This window comes from Aethalodelphis obliquidens, unplaced genomic scaffold (assembly GCF_003676395.1).
Source record: "Aethalodelphis obliquidens isolate GAN/ISIS:26980383/991018 unplaced genomic scaffold, ASM367639v1 scaffold4, whole genome shotgun sequence".
NCBI classification, from domain to species: domain Eukaryota; kingdom Metazoa; phylum Chordata; class Mammalia; order Artiodactyla; family Delphinidae; genus Aethalodelphis; species Aethalodelphis obliquidens.
The window spans coordinates 79054006-79070132 of record NW_020837948.1 but is presented as its reverse complement, the minus strand read 5'-3'; the positions used below and the strand labels follow the sequence as shown (position 1 = coordinate 79070132).

The 16127-nt window shown below is 42.2% G+C and overlaps 1 protein-coding gene across 2 annotated transcripts in view; it reads left to right on the top strand.

The window, feature by feature from the left end:
- The first annotated feature begins 2027 nt into the window (after positions 1 to 2027).
- Positions 2028 to 16127, top strand: part of PARP8 (poly(ADP-ribose) polymerase family member 8) — a 179284-nt gene continuing 165184 nt past the window's right edge. Inside the window, exons 1-3 of one of the 2 annotated variants that reach the window (XM_027101140.1) lie at positions 2033 to 2572; positions 2659 to 2760; positions 3712 to 3766. In XM_027101140.1, the coding sequence (XP_026956941.1) occupies positions 2670 to 2760; positions 3712 to 3766 (146 nt within the window). In that variant the 5' untranslated portion in view covers positions 2033 to 2572; positions 2659 to 2669. Of the gene's footprint in view, positions 2761 to 3711; positions 3767 to 16127 lie in introns of both variants that reach the window. The other variant, XM_027101141.1, reaches the window with a different exon arrangement.

Here is a 16127-nt window from a genome sequence, read left to right as displayed (position 1 = left end):
ATCCAATTACTACGGCATACCACAGATGTTCTCTCTCATCAAGAATAATGATTTTTTTTTTTTAACAAAGTGATTAAGGGCCTGTATGCACTATGTTCCTGAATGCATGCGAGTGTGTGTGTTTGCACAGAAGTGTTTAAGGCAGGGATATAACCTCTTCCTCATCTCAAAGGTACATAAAGTTTTTAATAAGACCACGGATAATCTAAATGTTTAAATAGGAGTCTGAGATGAGTCAGGGTAAACGGGATGCTGGCTATGAGCAGAGTTTGAAAGCATCATGCCATAAAGATCTAGCATAGGAACATTGATGCCTTGGCAGTTTTTATGAGAGAAACTTATCTTGTAGAAATGCATACTAGATAGAAAAGTTAGTTTTTAAATTTTTTATTATCCCTTAAAATTTAAAAATATTTAAACGTATCACACCTTAAGGGCATGAACAGAGTGAGGTTAGCTTTGTTTAACCAAAACAGGGCAGCCTGTGAAGCTTGAAGAAAAAATCAAATGTAGGACAAATCACAAGGCCTATTTTATGGAGTGAGTGGTAAGCCAGGAGGTGAGCCAGACCAAAAACATTTGGTACCTTTAAAACTATTTCAAATTTACTTTGGGAATGCAAGCTTGATGGATAGACAACTATAAAATAAATTCTTGTGAGTTAACAGATTTTAAGTTTTTAGAGACGTTAGGGTACAGAATGGAAGGAGGAAGTACGCATGATACCCAGTGTTATGTGGAAGAGAAGAAAGTGCTTTTGGTAGCCAGGGGGCCTACACAAAGCAGCATATTCAGGAAGGACTTGAACCCGTCCTGCCCTAGTCAGGAAGCATTTCAAGAAGGATGTGAGCAGATGTACCGTGACTGTGCCTCTACTACATCAAAGACTGCAGTGGTCCAGGTAATGCAGAGGAATGTTTCCTCCTATAATGCACAACGAATGTGATGTATTCCAGGGCGTACCACAAATCATTTCGTGTTTTCTTTCTGCAAGATAGAGGAGTTGGAGCATATAATTTCTCATTGCTTTTGTCTCTCTAGAATCTTAAGAATCCATCAGGGATCACGGTCATTCCTAATTCTCCTAAAGACATTGTCACTGTCAGTATTAGAACTGTACAGATTAAGGGTCTGAGCCAGTTTGACAACTCTTGGGTACTTATACTGATAAAGAAGCAGACTGAAGCTGGAGTATCCATAAAGAGGTTAAAGGGACGACCATTCATGCATTCAGCCAACATTTCAGCCTCGCTCCTATATTCCAGGCACTGTATTAGGCACTGGGGATGCAGAACCAAGTGAGGCGTGGTCTGCTCAGGGAAGCAGTCTCAGTGGAGAAAAGATCAACAAGCAAAGCGCTGTTAGAGGCCTGTCCTAGGGCATATGGCAGTATAGAGGCAGGGCAGCTACATCAGCCCAAGGTGTTCTTAGGCAGAACAGAAAGTGAGGCTCAGAGCAGTATCTCATTTCTAAACAAGACAACAGGATTGTAGAAGCTTTCCCTTGATTGGCGAAAAAGTGGCTTTTTAAAACAAGCCAAACAGATATCCATCCTTTAGGGAGACCCTGGCACGTGCCAGATGATTCTGCCAATTTTTCATGGACGGAAACACAGAGCAGGGAAGAACTGGTGAGTCTCTGCAAGTAGAAGTCCCTCAAAAGGGTCTGTGTTTCCTAAACGGCGCTCCAAAGGGACTGAACTACTTCCATCCGGGAGAAAAAGACCCTGGCAGTCAGGGCACGGGAGGGTGTACGTCTGGAGGCAATTCAAGGCTTTTTCCATCTTGCCTGATGTGGCAACAAGGAAAGATTTGTTCGTTTTATTTATTTATTTTCCATTTTGAACGCTTTTGCTTTTCCCTTCTTCCCCCCTCCCAGCCACTCGGGTTTGGGTTTTCCATATGACTCATAATTCCTTCCGAAAGTGGAGTCGAATTCATAAAAGTGGTGGTGCGCGGGGGGGGGGGGGGGGGGGGGGGCGGGGGGGGGGGGGGGGGCTGGGAGCCCCAGGGAGTCTTCACTACCGACATTCCCAGCCCCCGGCGCGAGCGGCGGCCGGGCTGGGGAATCCAGCCTGCGCTCGGATGGCGGATACTATCAGAGCCCCGGCGGCCGGGACCGGGTGACTTCGCGGCGGGCGCGGGAGGGTCTGCGGCGGGCGACGCTGCAGCAGCCTCGGCACGGTCGCCGCGCCCCCGGGCGGGAGTGTGCGCGGGTGTGGAAGGCCGGCGTGCGGGCCGCGAGGGGTGTGCGCGCGTGAGGCGGAGCGGGGCTCGCCCCTCGCCGGCGCCCGCCGCCCCGCGGGCGATCGCTCTCTCGCCGTCTCCGGGACCCCCGGACCCCCACGGCCTTTGGTCCGGGCGGGGGAGGGAGAAAGTGAGACTCTGTGTCATCATCATCCATTGTGAGGAGGGGAAGAAATTGGAATCCAGCAGCGGCGAGCAGCAGCTGGGCGGTCACATCTGGGAATGCAAAGCCGACCTCCCCCCCCCTCCTCCTCCACCACCTCCTCCTCTCTCACCCAGGATCACTTCCGAAACCACTTCGCCTTCAGCCCCTGCCTCGGCCAGAGGTTTCATTTTTAACTGAATATTTACGAAAGCTGGAAGCGTGCGAGGGGGTGGGGTGGGGTGGAAATAGCGGCTGCTTCTTTTCCAGGGATTTATTTAATGGGGATGTGTTCAAGGCAAGAGCGAATTCAGAAGGATATCGACGTCGTGATCCAGAAGTCCAGAGCTGAGAAGGACTGCCTGTTTGCAGGTGAGTTCTCGCCTTTCCAGAGCCTCGGACCCAGCGCCAGCTTCCTCTGCCTGCCCGTCACCCCCTTTCCCAGTTTTCTGGCCGCGACGTGTGTGGCTGGGGATAGGGGGTGGGTTGCACGTTCTCATTCCCGGGGTCATTTGGCAACAGCTGCGGGAGCGGGAGCCAAAAGGGGGAGGGGGTGCCAGCCTCTCCCCTTCTCCCCTCCCCCCTCTGGGGCGGCCACTAGCTTCGGGGGCAGAACCCTGATGGCCCGAGCGGGGGTCTAGGCGGGGGAGTCTTGCATTGTATTTTTAGTCCCCGGTGGACGCCCGGAGCGTCCGAGCCCGCCTCCGGGGTTTCAGCAGCAGCGACCCAGGCAGCGGGTTGGACTCGCCGGGTTTGCGCAATGGGCAGAGCAGCGGCGGCGGCTGCCGGGAATGGAGCCCGCTGCGCTGCGCGGCGGTGGCCGGCTGCGCCCGGCACCGAGGCCCCCCGTGGGGCAGCGCTGGGCCGATCTCCCGCCCCTTCTGCTCCCTCTAGTACCTCCGACTGGCAGTGCGATGCCCCGGAAAGAAAAGGGATTCCCGAGGTTCCGAGGCGCGCGCCGCCCCTGCCTGGGGGTCGCCTTTCGTCCATTTTGCTACCCCGGGAGAGGGACTGGATTTTGCTTTCGCAGCCGCGACCTCGGCTGGGGCCGCTTCCGGCTGTCCGGACCGGGAAATTCCCGCCGTTGCCATGGCACCCGGCACTTGTTGCGGGGGGCGGCCTCCCGCGGCACCCGGCACGGGGTGCGCGGCATCCCCTCCCGCACCACTCGGAGAGCGGACCTAGGGGCTCTCCAGCTCTGGCCTCCCGCCCTGCCCCGCCCCGCCAGGTTTCCCTTCGGCTCCATCAAATAGGGGGCCCGAGCCATGACCGGGGTTAAAAATCCACTCCAGGGGTAGCTTTTAACAAGACTTTTCGTTTCAGATTTCAGATACTCAGACTCCACCTTTACTTTCACCTACGTTGGCGGCCCCAAAAGGTACTTATGTGTAGAGTTGCTTCATTTCCTGTTCACAGGCTTGTGTTTCCTTTGTTCTTAGCGTGTTCCGTGTTCCGGTATTTTTTCTTCTTATTCTTATTCTTATTCTCTTGTTGTCTTTTAGCCACGTCCCAAGCCTGAGGTCCCTCGATTTTAAATAGCAGAGGGGAAAGAAATATGTTTGATTCAAGTGTTTCTAAGATCACGCCACGGGCTATGAACAGAGCTCTCACACTCCTCGTGTTAAAGCTGTTCTACAGTAGTAGCTAGCTCTTGAGGCTTTAGGGGTTGACATAGGCGAGTGCAAAACCTGAATACTGAGTATAAGACATAACATGTCACAGAATAGTTTGATCACATGTGGTGATTCTTCTGGTGAGCTGGGGCTGCATGTTTCCATGTTTTCTGAAGGTTGACATAAACATGCAGTGTGCCAATTCTCCATGCTTTTTTTTTTTTTTTAAGGAGTCCTATTTTGGTGTTCATAGTTGGAAAGAATTTGGGAGTTATATGTAGCTGGAGTGTATAACTTCTTTCTTGAAGAGGAAGAATGAGAGGTGCATATATTAATACTAAGTTGTTAACAGTATGAAAGAAGCCCAAATCCAATTTTGTGTTTAAAGAATTAGAGATGAAATGAAAAGTAATCGTTAAAATATGCTTTGCTGTCTTCACTTGTTGAGGTAGAATTTTCTCCCTGTTAGCCCTTTGGGGACACAGTGGTTTAAAAGAGCAGTGGCCACATATGAGAACTGTCAGAGTTTTAACCTTGCTGTTCGGACTTGACATTCACTACCATTTGATCATATTCCAAAATATGTCTTAGCTAATGGAAACATTTATGAACATATAAATTGCAAAAGAAGCTTTCTTCTGTAAATAAATTTTTTACAAGCTTGAAATTGTTACGAATCTTAAAAATGCTTAGGATCTGTGTTGCAATGTACATCTCAAAAAAGCTTTCATTGAAATAGTTATTCAGGTTTCCCATATGCACAGTACACCTAAGTGTCAGGATTGGTATATTGATTTGATTTACTGGTTGAAAATATAACATATGGACTTATTGGGGGAGAATAAAATTACAGTATTTCTCAATTTCCTATAGTACCATCATTTTTGAATAAAAAGAATCAATTAGAAGAGATTCAACTAAATTAACGCTGCTCCTACACTTGCTATCCAGAGAATGTTGGTGTATGACTAATAATCTCTAGAGTTGTTTTAATAGTTAAAATATGCTGTGTGGCCCACTGAAAACATTCCCCATGCAGTCAGGTTGATACCTGCTTGAGTTGTCTGTTTCACAATTGTGGTTCATCTCATGAGAGGTGCGGACTGGGAAAGCCCTGGGTAGGCTTTTTAACTAACTAGCTTTACTATTTCCAATAAGATAGTAGAGTTGTTTTGGCCTCAGTTTACTTGTCTGTACAAGGGAAAGCCCTGGGTAGGCTTTTTAACTAACTAGCTTTACTATTTCCAATAAGATAGTAGAGTTGTTTTGGCCACAGTTTACTTATCTGCACAAGGAGGGGGTGAACCTTACACTTAATCTCTAAGATCTGTTAGATACTGCACTAAGATTGTTTATCAGCAAATTACTGAACTAGTGTCCACACAACAAGAGGTGAAGGTATGAACGCCTCCAGGAGCAAGGCCTGGAGGTTGGGATGAATAATTAACTGATTGAGATAACGTCAGTTTTCACTGTAGGAACAAGTTTCCTTTTCTATGTTATCCTACTAAGAGATAGTTTTTTCCTTTGGTTCCTGATTTCAATAATGGGGAACTTGCATATCTAACGTGGAACAGTCTGCTTTTCAAAGATGTGTTGTGAATTGTTGATGTGATTGCTTTGTCTTCCCAAAAGCTTGTTCTATAAACCAATATATAAAAGATTGTTTTGGTACAGTAATAATAGTACCCTTAATGATTATCCCTTTATGGGTTTGTAGCTAATGGCAGAAAATAAATTTTCCGAAAGAAAAAATATTGTTTTCATGAACTACATTATCTACATTAGAATCTGATATTTATTATGTATTTCTCATTGCTGTGTGTCAGTCGGGCATTTAAAAATCAAATAATCCTCCTCTGTTTTGATTTAATATGCTTATCAACTTGTAATATTCAATTAATAGTGTCATGTCGGGAAAACTAGACTTATTTCCGGATTAAAGGAAGTTGGGGGTCTTATGGAGAGATAGTACATGTTTATCTTGAATTATATTGTACTATCATTTCATCTAAACCATTGAAAACATTTATTTTTGAGAAATGATTTTTGAGAATAATTTTCAATTCAAGTTGTAGTTAAAACAATCTGCTCTTTTGTGTCTGACACTCTCCAAGAACAATTACACTTTGTTCTAGGACAAAAGTTGATCTTACATGTTACCCTTCAAAAAAAGAAATAATATTGAGAATTTTTTTTAAATGTAAATTTGTGTTTCTGTGGATAAGAGGAAATGCCAAGAGGCCACTGTGACAGGACTGGCTGCTGTCCTAGTAAATTGGCCTGTCATTCAGAGGTTGTGAGAGGGGCAGAGTTCCTTTCGCCATTTGCTCTCCTACCTGGGTGGACTTCAGGTGAGGATTGAGGGGGAGCAGACGGTCAGCTGCAAGACTGGGTTCACTTAGTTCTCCTTCATGGGAAGGTTCATGGAATTATTATTATCCTCAGCTTTGGATTGGATTTGCAAACTGAGGCTCAGAGAGTTTAGAAAACATGCTCAGATTTACTCAGTTACTGATGAAGCTGCCATATGAACCCTGTTATGTCACACTTCTGAGACCTGTGCTCCTTCCTCTACACTAGTGTTCCCAACCTCTTTGAGACCTCTTTGAGACACTCGAACATCAAAAATATTATGCAGATGTTTACTTGAGAGCTGTAGTGTTAGTGTCATTTGATTGAGAAATAATGAGAAAAGTGTTAAATGTTAAGAATTGATGGGCTTCCCTGGTGGCGCAGTGGTTGAGAGTCCGCCTGCCGATGCAGGGGACACGGGTTCGTGCCCCGGTCTGGGAAGATCCCACGTGCCGCGGAGCGGCTGGGCCCGTGAGCCATGGCCGCTGAGCCTGCGCGTCCGGAGCCTGTGCTCCGCAACGGGAGAGGCCACAACAGTGAGAGGCCCGCGTACCGCAAAAAAAAAAAAAAAAAAAAGAATTGGTAATACCATCTACGTATGCTTGAAAACTTGTGTTATACATAGGGCAAGATTGACTCATTGTAGCAATGGTCCTTATAATGCTTCTGACTCCTGGGCTTCTTTGGAAGAACTCCAAAGTCATCAGTGTTCCAGGGCCTGCTGTAGGCTCCTACCGAATGCTGCCCCCCATTTCAGGGGTGTGCTAAGAACTATAAAACCGGAAGCCTCAACTGTATACAATTTGTAAGTTTATGCAAAAGTCATTCCTTCCTTGTACTTTGTCATGCTGTGATCTCCTGCCTCCTTCTTTCTCCTTTTTTGGTTGGCAGTAAACTCCTTTCAGACCACTAAGGTTTGGGGTTATGGTCCTTCATCCCACTTGCAGTCAGTTGTGCAGTTAGTGGTAGAAGAAACAGAAGGGATAAAGTGGGTGGTGACAGCTACTGAGAGGCTGGGGAAGCAGGCTGAGTGTCTGGGGCCAGGAGTTAACAAAGAGAGCAGGGAGAGAGCCCCACATGAGCCTGGCCGTGGACCCCTGTGGGATTCCCTGATTGTGAGCTTTTAGCAAGAAAAGTATTGTGAAGATATAATTGAAGTTTTAAGTGTAGATTGTTAAAAAAAAAAGAAAAAAGATAAGCCAAAAAGAAAAAAATTTTAAAAAACGTGATTTCTCCATCTTCTATTAACATATTAGAATTTATTCTTTCAGAATTTTTATGTCTATATGCATATAAAATGTATGCATCCAAAGACGGTATTATACTCTTGAGACCTCAAGAGTTTTTCACCTAAGAACATGACATGAATGTCTTTCCTTTAGAAAGAATATGAAAATAAAGAAATGTTTATTGAATTAGGATTTTTCCAGTCAAGGAGTGTGCATGATAAGAAATCTAAAATTTATATTAGAAATTATTAATAAATTAGAAATTTAGTATTTAGTGGAATGTTCAGAGTTGCCTGTAAATGTACAAACTGTATTGTATGAATAGACACTTTTTCATGTGGTCATGGGTAGATTGACATCTTTGAAGTGCACTCTTCTCTTTTAGGAGTTTCTGTCCACATAACTGTTTGTGTGACACTAACAGTAGTACTCCACAATCTCTCAAATCACGTGCTACCTCCTCTTTCTCCTGGGCCTTTGCACACCCATCCACATCCTACCCTCCCACCTCTCAACCCTAGTCAGCTTTCCTTGTCGAGATCTTTGCTAACCCAAATTCCCCTCTGAGAAGCCTTTCCTGGCATCCTCTACCCTGTTTGATTTTGTTAGGTGTTTCTAAAATCATGTCACATTGTATTGTTAGCTACTGTTTACTCGATCATCTGTCTGGCCATAAGCCTCTCTGAGGCAGGGTCTGTCTTATTCATTGCAATTTGCCCAGCCCTTCGTGCACTGCCTAGTACTATATATTTTCTCAGTAAGTAGATGTTGAATGAATCACTAAATGAATGCTAAAAGGGCTTCTGGCAGGTGAAAAACAATTTCCTAACCCAAATGACCAGGTGTAGAGATACTCAAATAGTTCAAAAAGCCCCCAATCTGGTGACGTCACTTGGACTGGAATTTCTTATGAATCCAGAAGTTGCTTACCCAAGTTATAAGCCCCGTTCTCTGCCCTGTTCAAATGCTTTCAGGAGACAGATAATGGAATTGCTTAGGATAATAGAGAGTCACAAGGACTGTGGTACACTGGAGAGTTTGGTTTCTAAAAGTATTTAATTCAGTTAAAAAAATCAACACCACTCTGGTTATCAAGCACATCTTCTGGGGACCCTAACCCACCTGGACTCCCAGTGTATAATTCCTTACTCATGGAATGCTATGGAAAGAGAAAATCTACTTGATTGCCAAAGTGCATCTGTTTTCTTTTGATTTTCTTAGAAAGGAGGCATGTACCTGCGTGCAGGAGTTGGGGAACTGGGAGGGTGGAGAAGTAATTCCATCATCTCCAAAAGATTCATCAGTTTTCATTATGAAAGAAGTACATGCTTATTCTAAAATCTTGAAATATGTAATTATTTTGAAACCATCAAGTGCCCCTGAAGGTGTCAGAATGAAAAGAAGGATCTTTTTTTTTTTTTTTAAATAATTAGGATGCTCCTGTTAGAAATGGGGACTTGTTTTCCATAATTTTCGGTTATACCAATTATTATTCAAAATGATGATTTTTTTAAAAAAGTGTGTGCCCTGGAGCCCTGGGAACCTACCTTAGAAGTTTGGGGTGGCCGGTGGAAGGGAGTGTGAAGGAAGCTGAGTGTGTGAGAGCCAGGCTTTCACATCCCTTTGTAAATCACAGCTGCTCTAGCTCTTCTCTGTTCCGTATAACATTTTCTTTGAAAAACGTTTCATTGGTAAATGAGTTTTAAAATCATTGACCTAAAATAACCACCAATTTAATACAAGTGTAACGTTATTGAAGCTTATATAGTAAAAACATATTTAAACTCCATTTATTTCATGGATTAAAATAATACTACTAATCATATTTATGAGCATAACCTCTGCTATGCTTTTTGCCTACCTTACATCCTGTATTTGCAACAGAGAAGACCAGTAGGTATTTTGTCAGCTGTTTTACATTTTATAGCTAAAGAAACTGAGGCTTGGGTAGTTTAAATAACAGAGTTAGTAAGAAGCAGAATAGGGATATATTGCAGAGTAAGTCAGTGTTTTTGTGAGGTTTTAAGGGGCATTGATTGAACTGGCAAGACTAGAATAGTAGGGAATGTTTGAGCCTAGGAAGGATTGCTATTGCTAGTGGAATGTCTGCCAGGGGCACACATCTCTTTCCATAGCATTCCATGAAAATCTACTGCTTGGCAGGGGAAGTGCCCAAGCCCAGTGCTAAGCATTAATAGTAGGAAACTTATGTACATTCGCTGTGGAATCCTTACGCAGATATCCGGTCGACCCATTTAAATTCCCCATCATTTCTTTCTGCAGCATTGGGTGAAAAAAATGAATAAAAGTGAAATTTCATCAGCCTTAAAGATATTTTGTAATTCTCTGCACACGTTGGCTTTTGGATGGATATTGTGCTATAGTAGATAAGTATTGCTTTAAAACAGCTGCCACTGACTTTGTATGGAATTTTAATCAAGTTATTGATATATAATCTTTCTTTTTTTCATTCTCTAAATTTCTGAAATCCTATCTTCCATGTACCCCCAGGAAAGACTAATCAGGAATATGTTTTTATTAATAAGGCTTGTCATTCCTATTTTATTGTGTCATACTTTAGGTTTTCTGTTCAGTCATCTCACTTAAATGCTGGGTACTTCAACCCAACACATGAAACAAATCATCATTTCCTCCTTAAAAGAAGCTTCTCTTCCCAGCCCTTCCTTGGGCGGTATCACATCAGTTGAGCCTGGCATGGGGAACCACGGTCTCAGGTTTCATGTATCCCATCATCCTCTTTGCCTCCTAAACTCCACCAGCTCTTCTTTTGTAATCTTGGTTGGCACCTTCATCCCTCCCCATGTTTACACTTGGTCTGGGCCCTGATCACCTTGACTTAGGTCAATCACTTTAACCAAGTGCTTTAAAATACTTGATTAACAGCTACTCACCAATCCAGTTCATTTATACTTGAATTCTTTAAGCATGAATTTAATCATAGCATTTACATGCTCAGAAGCTTTCAAATGCAACCAAAGTTTATTCCGTACCAAATTTAGTCCCCCTTCTTGGCTTTCAAGAGCCAGCTTCCCCATCCATTCATATATATCTCAGCCTTCTAAACACTGACTCACTACTATTTGTTTACTGACCTCATCTCTCCACTCAACAGCAGTTTGTATTAACTTAGTGCATTAAGCATATACAGCAGCTGTTCAAGGTTTATCGATTGTAACGTGTTGCTTAATATTCTTGGTTTGGCTATCAAGATCATGTTTTTTATTATCACGAAGACTGGTTCATTTAATCTTTCTTTGACCCCAAGTAGCAACTCCGTGAAAATGTATAATGTATTCACATACAAGAAGAGGATAGAGTGAGGCCCTGAGTGGAACGAGGTGAGACTGAGAAGACAAGATGAAATCTGAGGAGGGTGGGATTAGGCTATAAACAGATTAGTCCCAATCCATTACACAATAACAACAACAGCAGGTCTCAAGTGTAGTTTATTTGCATATCGGTGACATCCTGTTTGTGGCTGACACCTTCTCAGTATTAAATGGAGGATGCAGATTTTCCAGGGTTAAATTTAAAAGGGAGACATCCACTTAAGTCTTTGTGCAGTCAGATCAATGTTCCTTATACCGAAATTAGCAAACAAGATGGTTTCTTTCTGAACATTTTGAAATGTAGGTTGGAAAGACCCTCCCAATGGCCTGAAAATGTTCTTAGGATTTGTCACCCAACTCTGAAGTGCTGTAGTTATTTGGATTTTCATCATCGTTTTGTTTATAAAGCAAATACAGGTTGTTATTATCCAAGAATCGTTGGTAGATTATTTACTGTATTTGAAGTATAGAATTGAGCCAGAGACTAATAGAACGCCTTTACATTCGTTAGGCTTTCACATCTGTGCAGAAAAAAGTTCAGGCAAAATTGTAAAACAACAAACCAAAAATACTATTAAGGATAGAGCTGTGTAAAAGACACAGTAAGTCAAATAAAATGTCACACACAAGAGATCAATACTCTGTTTAAAGACTAGAACTATTTTAGCAGAGTGCCCAGAATATAGTATTTCCCAATATTTCTTAAATGATAGTAATATTTTTCTGAAGTGCTATGTGATAGTATTTCCCAAACTGTTTAATTAGATGTTAGGTATGTGGCCAGATAATGCCTGGGAAATGATTAGTTAAATAATATTGAACAATTTTAATGGTTGTCTTTTTAGAGACTTTTATGTTAGTGTGCGTTATGCATACCCAAGAGGTGAATGAAGCATTCAGGGTTTTTCAGACTTATTTGATTACAGATCTGGAACATCTCGAGAGAGTCATTTTGTGGAAGACACTTTGGTAAACGCTGTCTTATTCATTAAAAATAGTTTTTGAGCAAACAACAGCATAATATAAATGGAAATTGCCGATTCACATTGAGCCCCGAAGAATTTATTTTAAGTAAGTTTTGCAGACCTTGCTTCATGACAGTTAAAGGCACTTGGCATTTCATGCCACCAACATTTCCACATGAGGATTTATCTTTCTGGGTCTCTCACTCCCTCCTCAGTTGTATTGAAGTCACTTATGATGAGGGTTCTCAACTATTCTTCGTTATCAAAGCACCCAAGTTAGCAGGACTCTGTTTGGCACATGATTAGAAGTCAGCTTCATAAAGAAGTATTAGAGATAATGGTTCTGTGTAGCAGAAGGATTCATTATGTCCTCTTAAATTCTGCCACTGTAACTGCAGTAGAGCTTCTTAGTGGGCCATCTTTGTTGGAGTATATACTGTGGGAGAAGTTGGTGGCGAGAGAAATCTAGAATTTATCTAAATGTTTCATTTCTTTGACAAATTACATTTAAAAAAATCAATGTGGTTATCTATTTTGTAAACTCATTTTCCTCCCAGTGACCACATAAGAAAATTACTTGAAGGAGTTTTACAGCATTTCTCAGAATGTTTTCAACATTAGTCAGGAAGCAAACTCCCTCTTTAGACAGTGTCAGTCGTTAAACTTTAGGCAGCCACACGTTTCTTTTGGTAACACATGAATAGAGGCTGAATCATCTGCTTTACAGCGCACTCCTGGGGACACAGGGTCAGGTCTGTATTTAAAAGGATTTGTGTTAACAGTTGATGTTTTGTCTATACGAACATTTTTGTGATTCAGGAGAACCAGTGGAACCTCACACGTACCAAGATCTGCTTAGTTCTAGGTTTCTCATTTGGAAGTCAGTGTGCAAAATCTTAACAGTGAATTTGTGATTGTGATAATACATTTGTCCATCTATATGTATTTGTGTCATTGATCTTCTTCAGAACAAAGTCTTCGATATTGGCATGCGGGAGACCTAAGCAGAAGGCTAAAATCTGCTTCATGGATAAAAGCTGATGCAGTCATCCTTTCTCATTAAAATGCACCACAGCTAGATATGCAGCAGCAAAAAAAAAAAAGGCCCTCCAGCTGAAAAGCAGTCATTGCTTTATTACTACTACAGAATTTGATATGATTTCTCTAGTGATTGGTCATATTCATTTTTAGCTAACTAAGAAAGAAGTTTGAATAATTCACTGCAAGCCACATTCTTTCTTGATTCTTTTTGGATCAGTCCATCCTTATGAGAAAACCAGCCTAGAATGGTAATTTCAGTGAATTTCGATTAAGCGATTTCCATCAGAGTTGCATATTCTTGGCTGAATTTGACCCCCCATTGATGAAACTTTGGTCAAGAAAGATTTTAGACTTAATTTTTTGGAATTATACTAGTTTGATTTCATATGAGCTTTCTGTGTTGACTTCCTATGTCATTAATTTAAAATTTCCAGTATTCTCGATTCTTTTTTTTTTAAAATAAAAAATATATCTATTTATTTTTGGCCGCATTGGGTCTTCGTTGCTGCGCGCGGGCTTTCTCAAGTTGCGGCAAGAGGGGGCTACTCTTCCTTGCGGTGCCCGGGCTTCTCACTGCAGTGGCTTCTCGTTGCAGAGCATGGGGCTCTAGGCGTGTGGGCTTCAGTAGTTGTGGCAGGCAGGCTCAGTAGCTGTGGCTCGCGGGCTCTAGAGCTCAGGCTCAGTAGTTGTGGCACAAGGGCTTAGTTGCTCCGTGGCATGTGGGATCTTCCCAGACCAGGGCTCAAGCCCGTGTCCCCTGCATTGGCAGGCGGATTCTTAACCACTGCGCCATCAGGGAAGTCCAGTATTCTCAATTCTTGATGTCCAATATGTACAAAATTCTTCCTAACCAAAAGTAATTGGTGGGGAAAAATCTACTTAGGGCAATAGTTTCCTAAAGGGGTATTTTTTCACAACAGAGAAATGTTGACATTTTCAGCCTTTGAGTTATATTCTGGGAAATGTTACATTTCAAAGGTACTTTGAAATCAGAATTCAGGTGCTTAACACTACACAGCTATTAGAATGGCCAAATTCCGGAACACTGGAAGCACCAGATGCTGGCAGGGATGTGGAGCAACAGGAGTTCCTGGCGGGGAGGCAAGGTGTAGGTCCGGTCACTTTGGAAGACAGTTTGGACACTTTCCGATAAAACTAAACCTACTCTTACCTGTGATCCAGCAATCACACTCCTTGGTAGTTACACAAAAGAGTTGAAAACTGAATGTCCACACAGAAACCTGCATGATGTTTATAGCGGTTTTACTCAAAATTGCCCAAACCTGGATGCCACCAACATGTCCTTCATGTTGGTGGATGGATAAGTCAACTGTGGTACATCCAGACAATAGTGGAATATTTTTCAGCACTAAAAAGGAACTAGCTATCAGGCCATGAAAAGACATGGAGGAACCTTAAATGCATGTTGCTAAGTAAAAGAAGCCAATCTGAAGGGCTACACATTCTATGGTTCCAACTATGTGAGTTCTGGAAGTGGCACAACTACAGAGACCGTGAAAAGATCAGTGGTTGCCAGGGGTTAACAGGGGAGGAAGGGCTAAATAGGCAGAACAGAGAATTTTTAGGGTATTGAAACTGTTCTGTGTGATACTATAATGGTAGATACATGTCATTTCACATTTGTGTAAATCCATAAAATGTACAACACCAAGAGTGAACCTTAAAGTAAACTACAGACTCTGGGTGGTAATGATGTGTCGCTGTAGGTTCATCATTATTAATAAATGTATCCCCCTGGTGGGGAAAGTTGGTGATAGGGGAGCCTATGCTTGTGGGGAGGATAGAGGGAGCAAACGGGAAATCTCTATATTCTGCTCAATTTTGCTGTGAACCTAAAACCACTCTAAAAGATAAAGTCCATTTAAAAAATTAGCCAGAAAAAAGAGGCAGGTGCTTGCCAAGGCTTTTCCAACTTAAGATTCATATCTATAGAAAGCAATCTACAGATTCAGTGCAATCCCTATCAAACTACCACTGGCATTTTTCACAGAACTAGAACAAAAAATTTCACAATTTGTATGGAAACACAAAAGACCCCGAATAGCCAAAGCAATCTTGAGAACGAAAAACAGAGCTGGAGGAATCAGGCTCCCTGACTTCAGACTATACTACAAAGCTACAGTAATCAAGACAGTATGGTACTGGCACAAAAACAGAAAGATAGATCAATGGAACAGGATAGAAAGCCCAGAGATAAACCCACACACATATGGTCACCTTATCTTTGATAAAGGAGGCAGGAATGTACAGTGGAGAAAGGACAGCTTCTTCAATAAGTGATGCTGGGAAAATTGGACAGGTACATGTAAAAGTATGAGATTAGATCACTCCCTAACACCATACACAAAAATAAGATCAAAATGGATTAAAGACTTAAATGTAAGGCCAGAAACTATCAAAGTCTTAGAGGAAAACATAGGCAGAACACTCTATGGCATAAATCACAGCAAGATCCTTTTTGACCCACCTCCTAGAGAAATGGAAATAAAAACAAAAATAAACAAATGGGACTTAATGAAACTTAAAAGCTTTTACACAGCAAAGGAAACCATAAACAAGACCACAAGACAACCCTCAGAATGGGAGAAAATATTTGCAAATGAAGCAACTGATAAAGGATTAATCTCCAAAATTTATAAGCAGCTCATGCAGCTCAATAACAAAAAGCAAACAACCCAATCCAAAAATGGGCAGAAGATCTAAATAAACATTTCTTCAAAGAAGATATATGGACTGCCAAAAAACACACGAAAGAATACTCAACATCATTAATCATTAGACAAATGCAAATCAAAACTACAATGAGATATCATCTCACACCAGTCAGAATGGCCATCATCAAAAAATCTAGAAACAATAAATGCTGAAGAGTGTGTGGAGAAAAGGGAACACTCTTGCACTGCTGGTGGGAATGTGAATTGGTACAGCCACTATGGAGAACAGTATGGAGGTTCCTTAAAAAACTACAAATAGAACTACCATATGACCCAGCAATCCCACTCCTGGGCATATATCCTGAGAAAACCATAATTCAAAAAGAGTCATGTACCACAATGTTCATTGCAGCTCTATTTACAATAGCCTGGAGATGGAAACAACCTAAGTGTCCATCACTGGATGAATGGATAAAGAAGATGTGGCACATATATACAATGGAATATTACT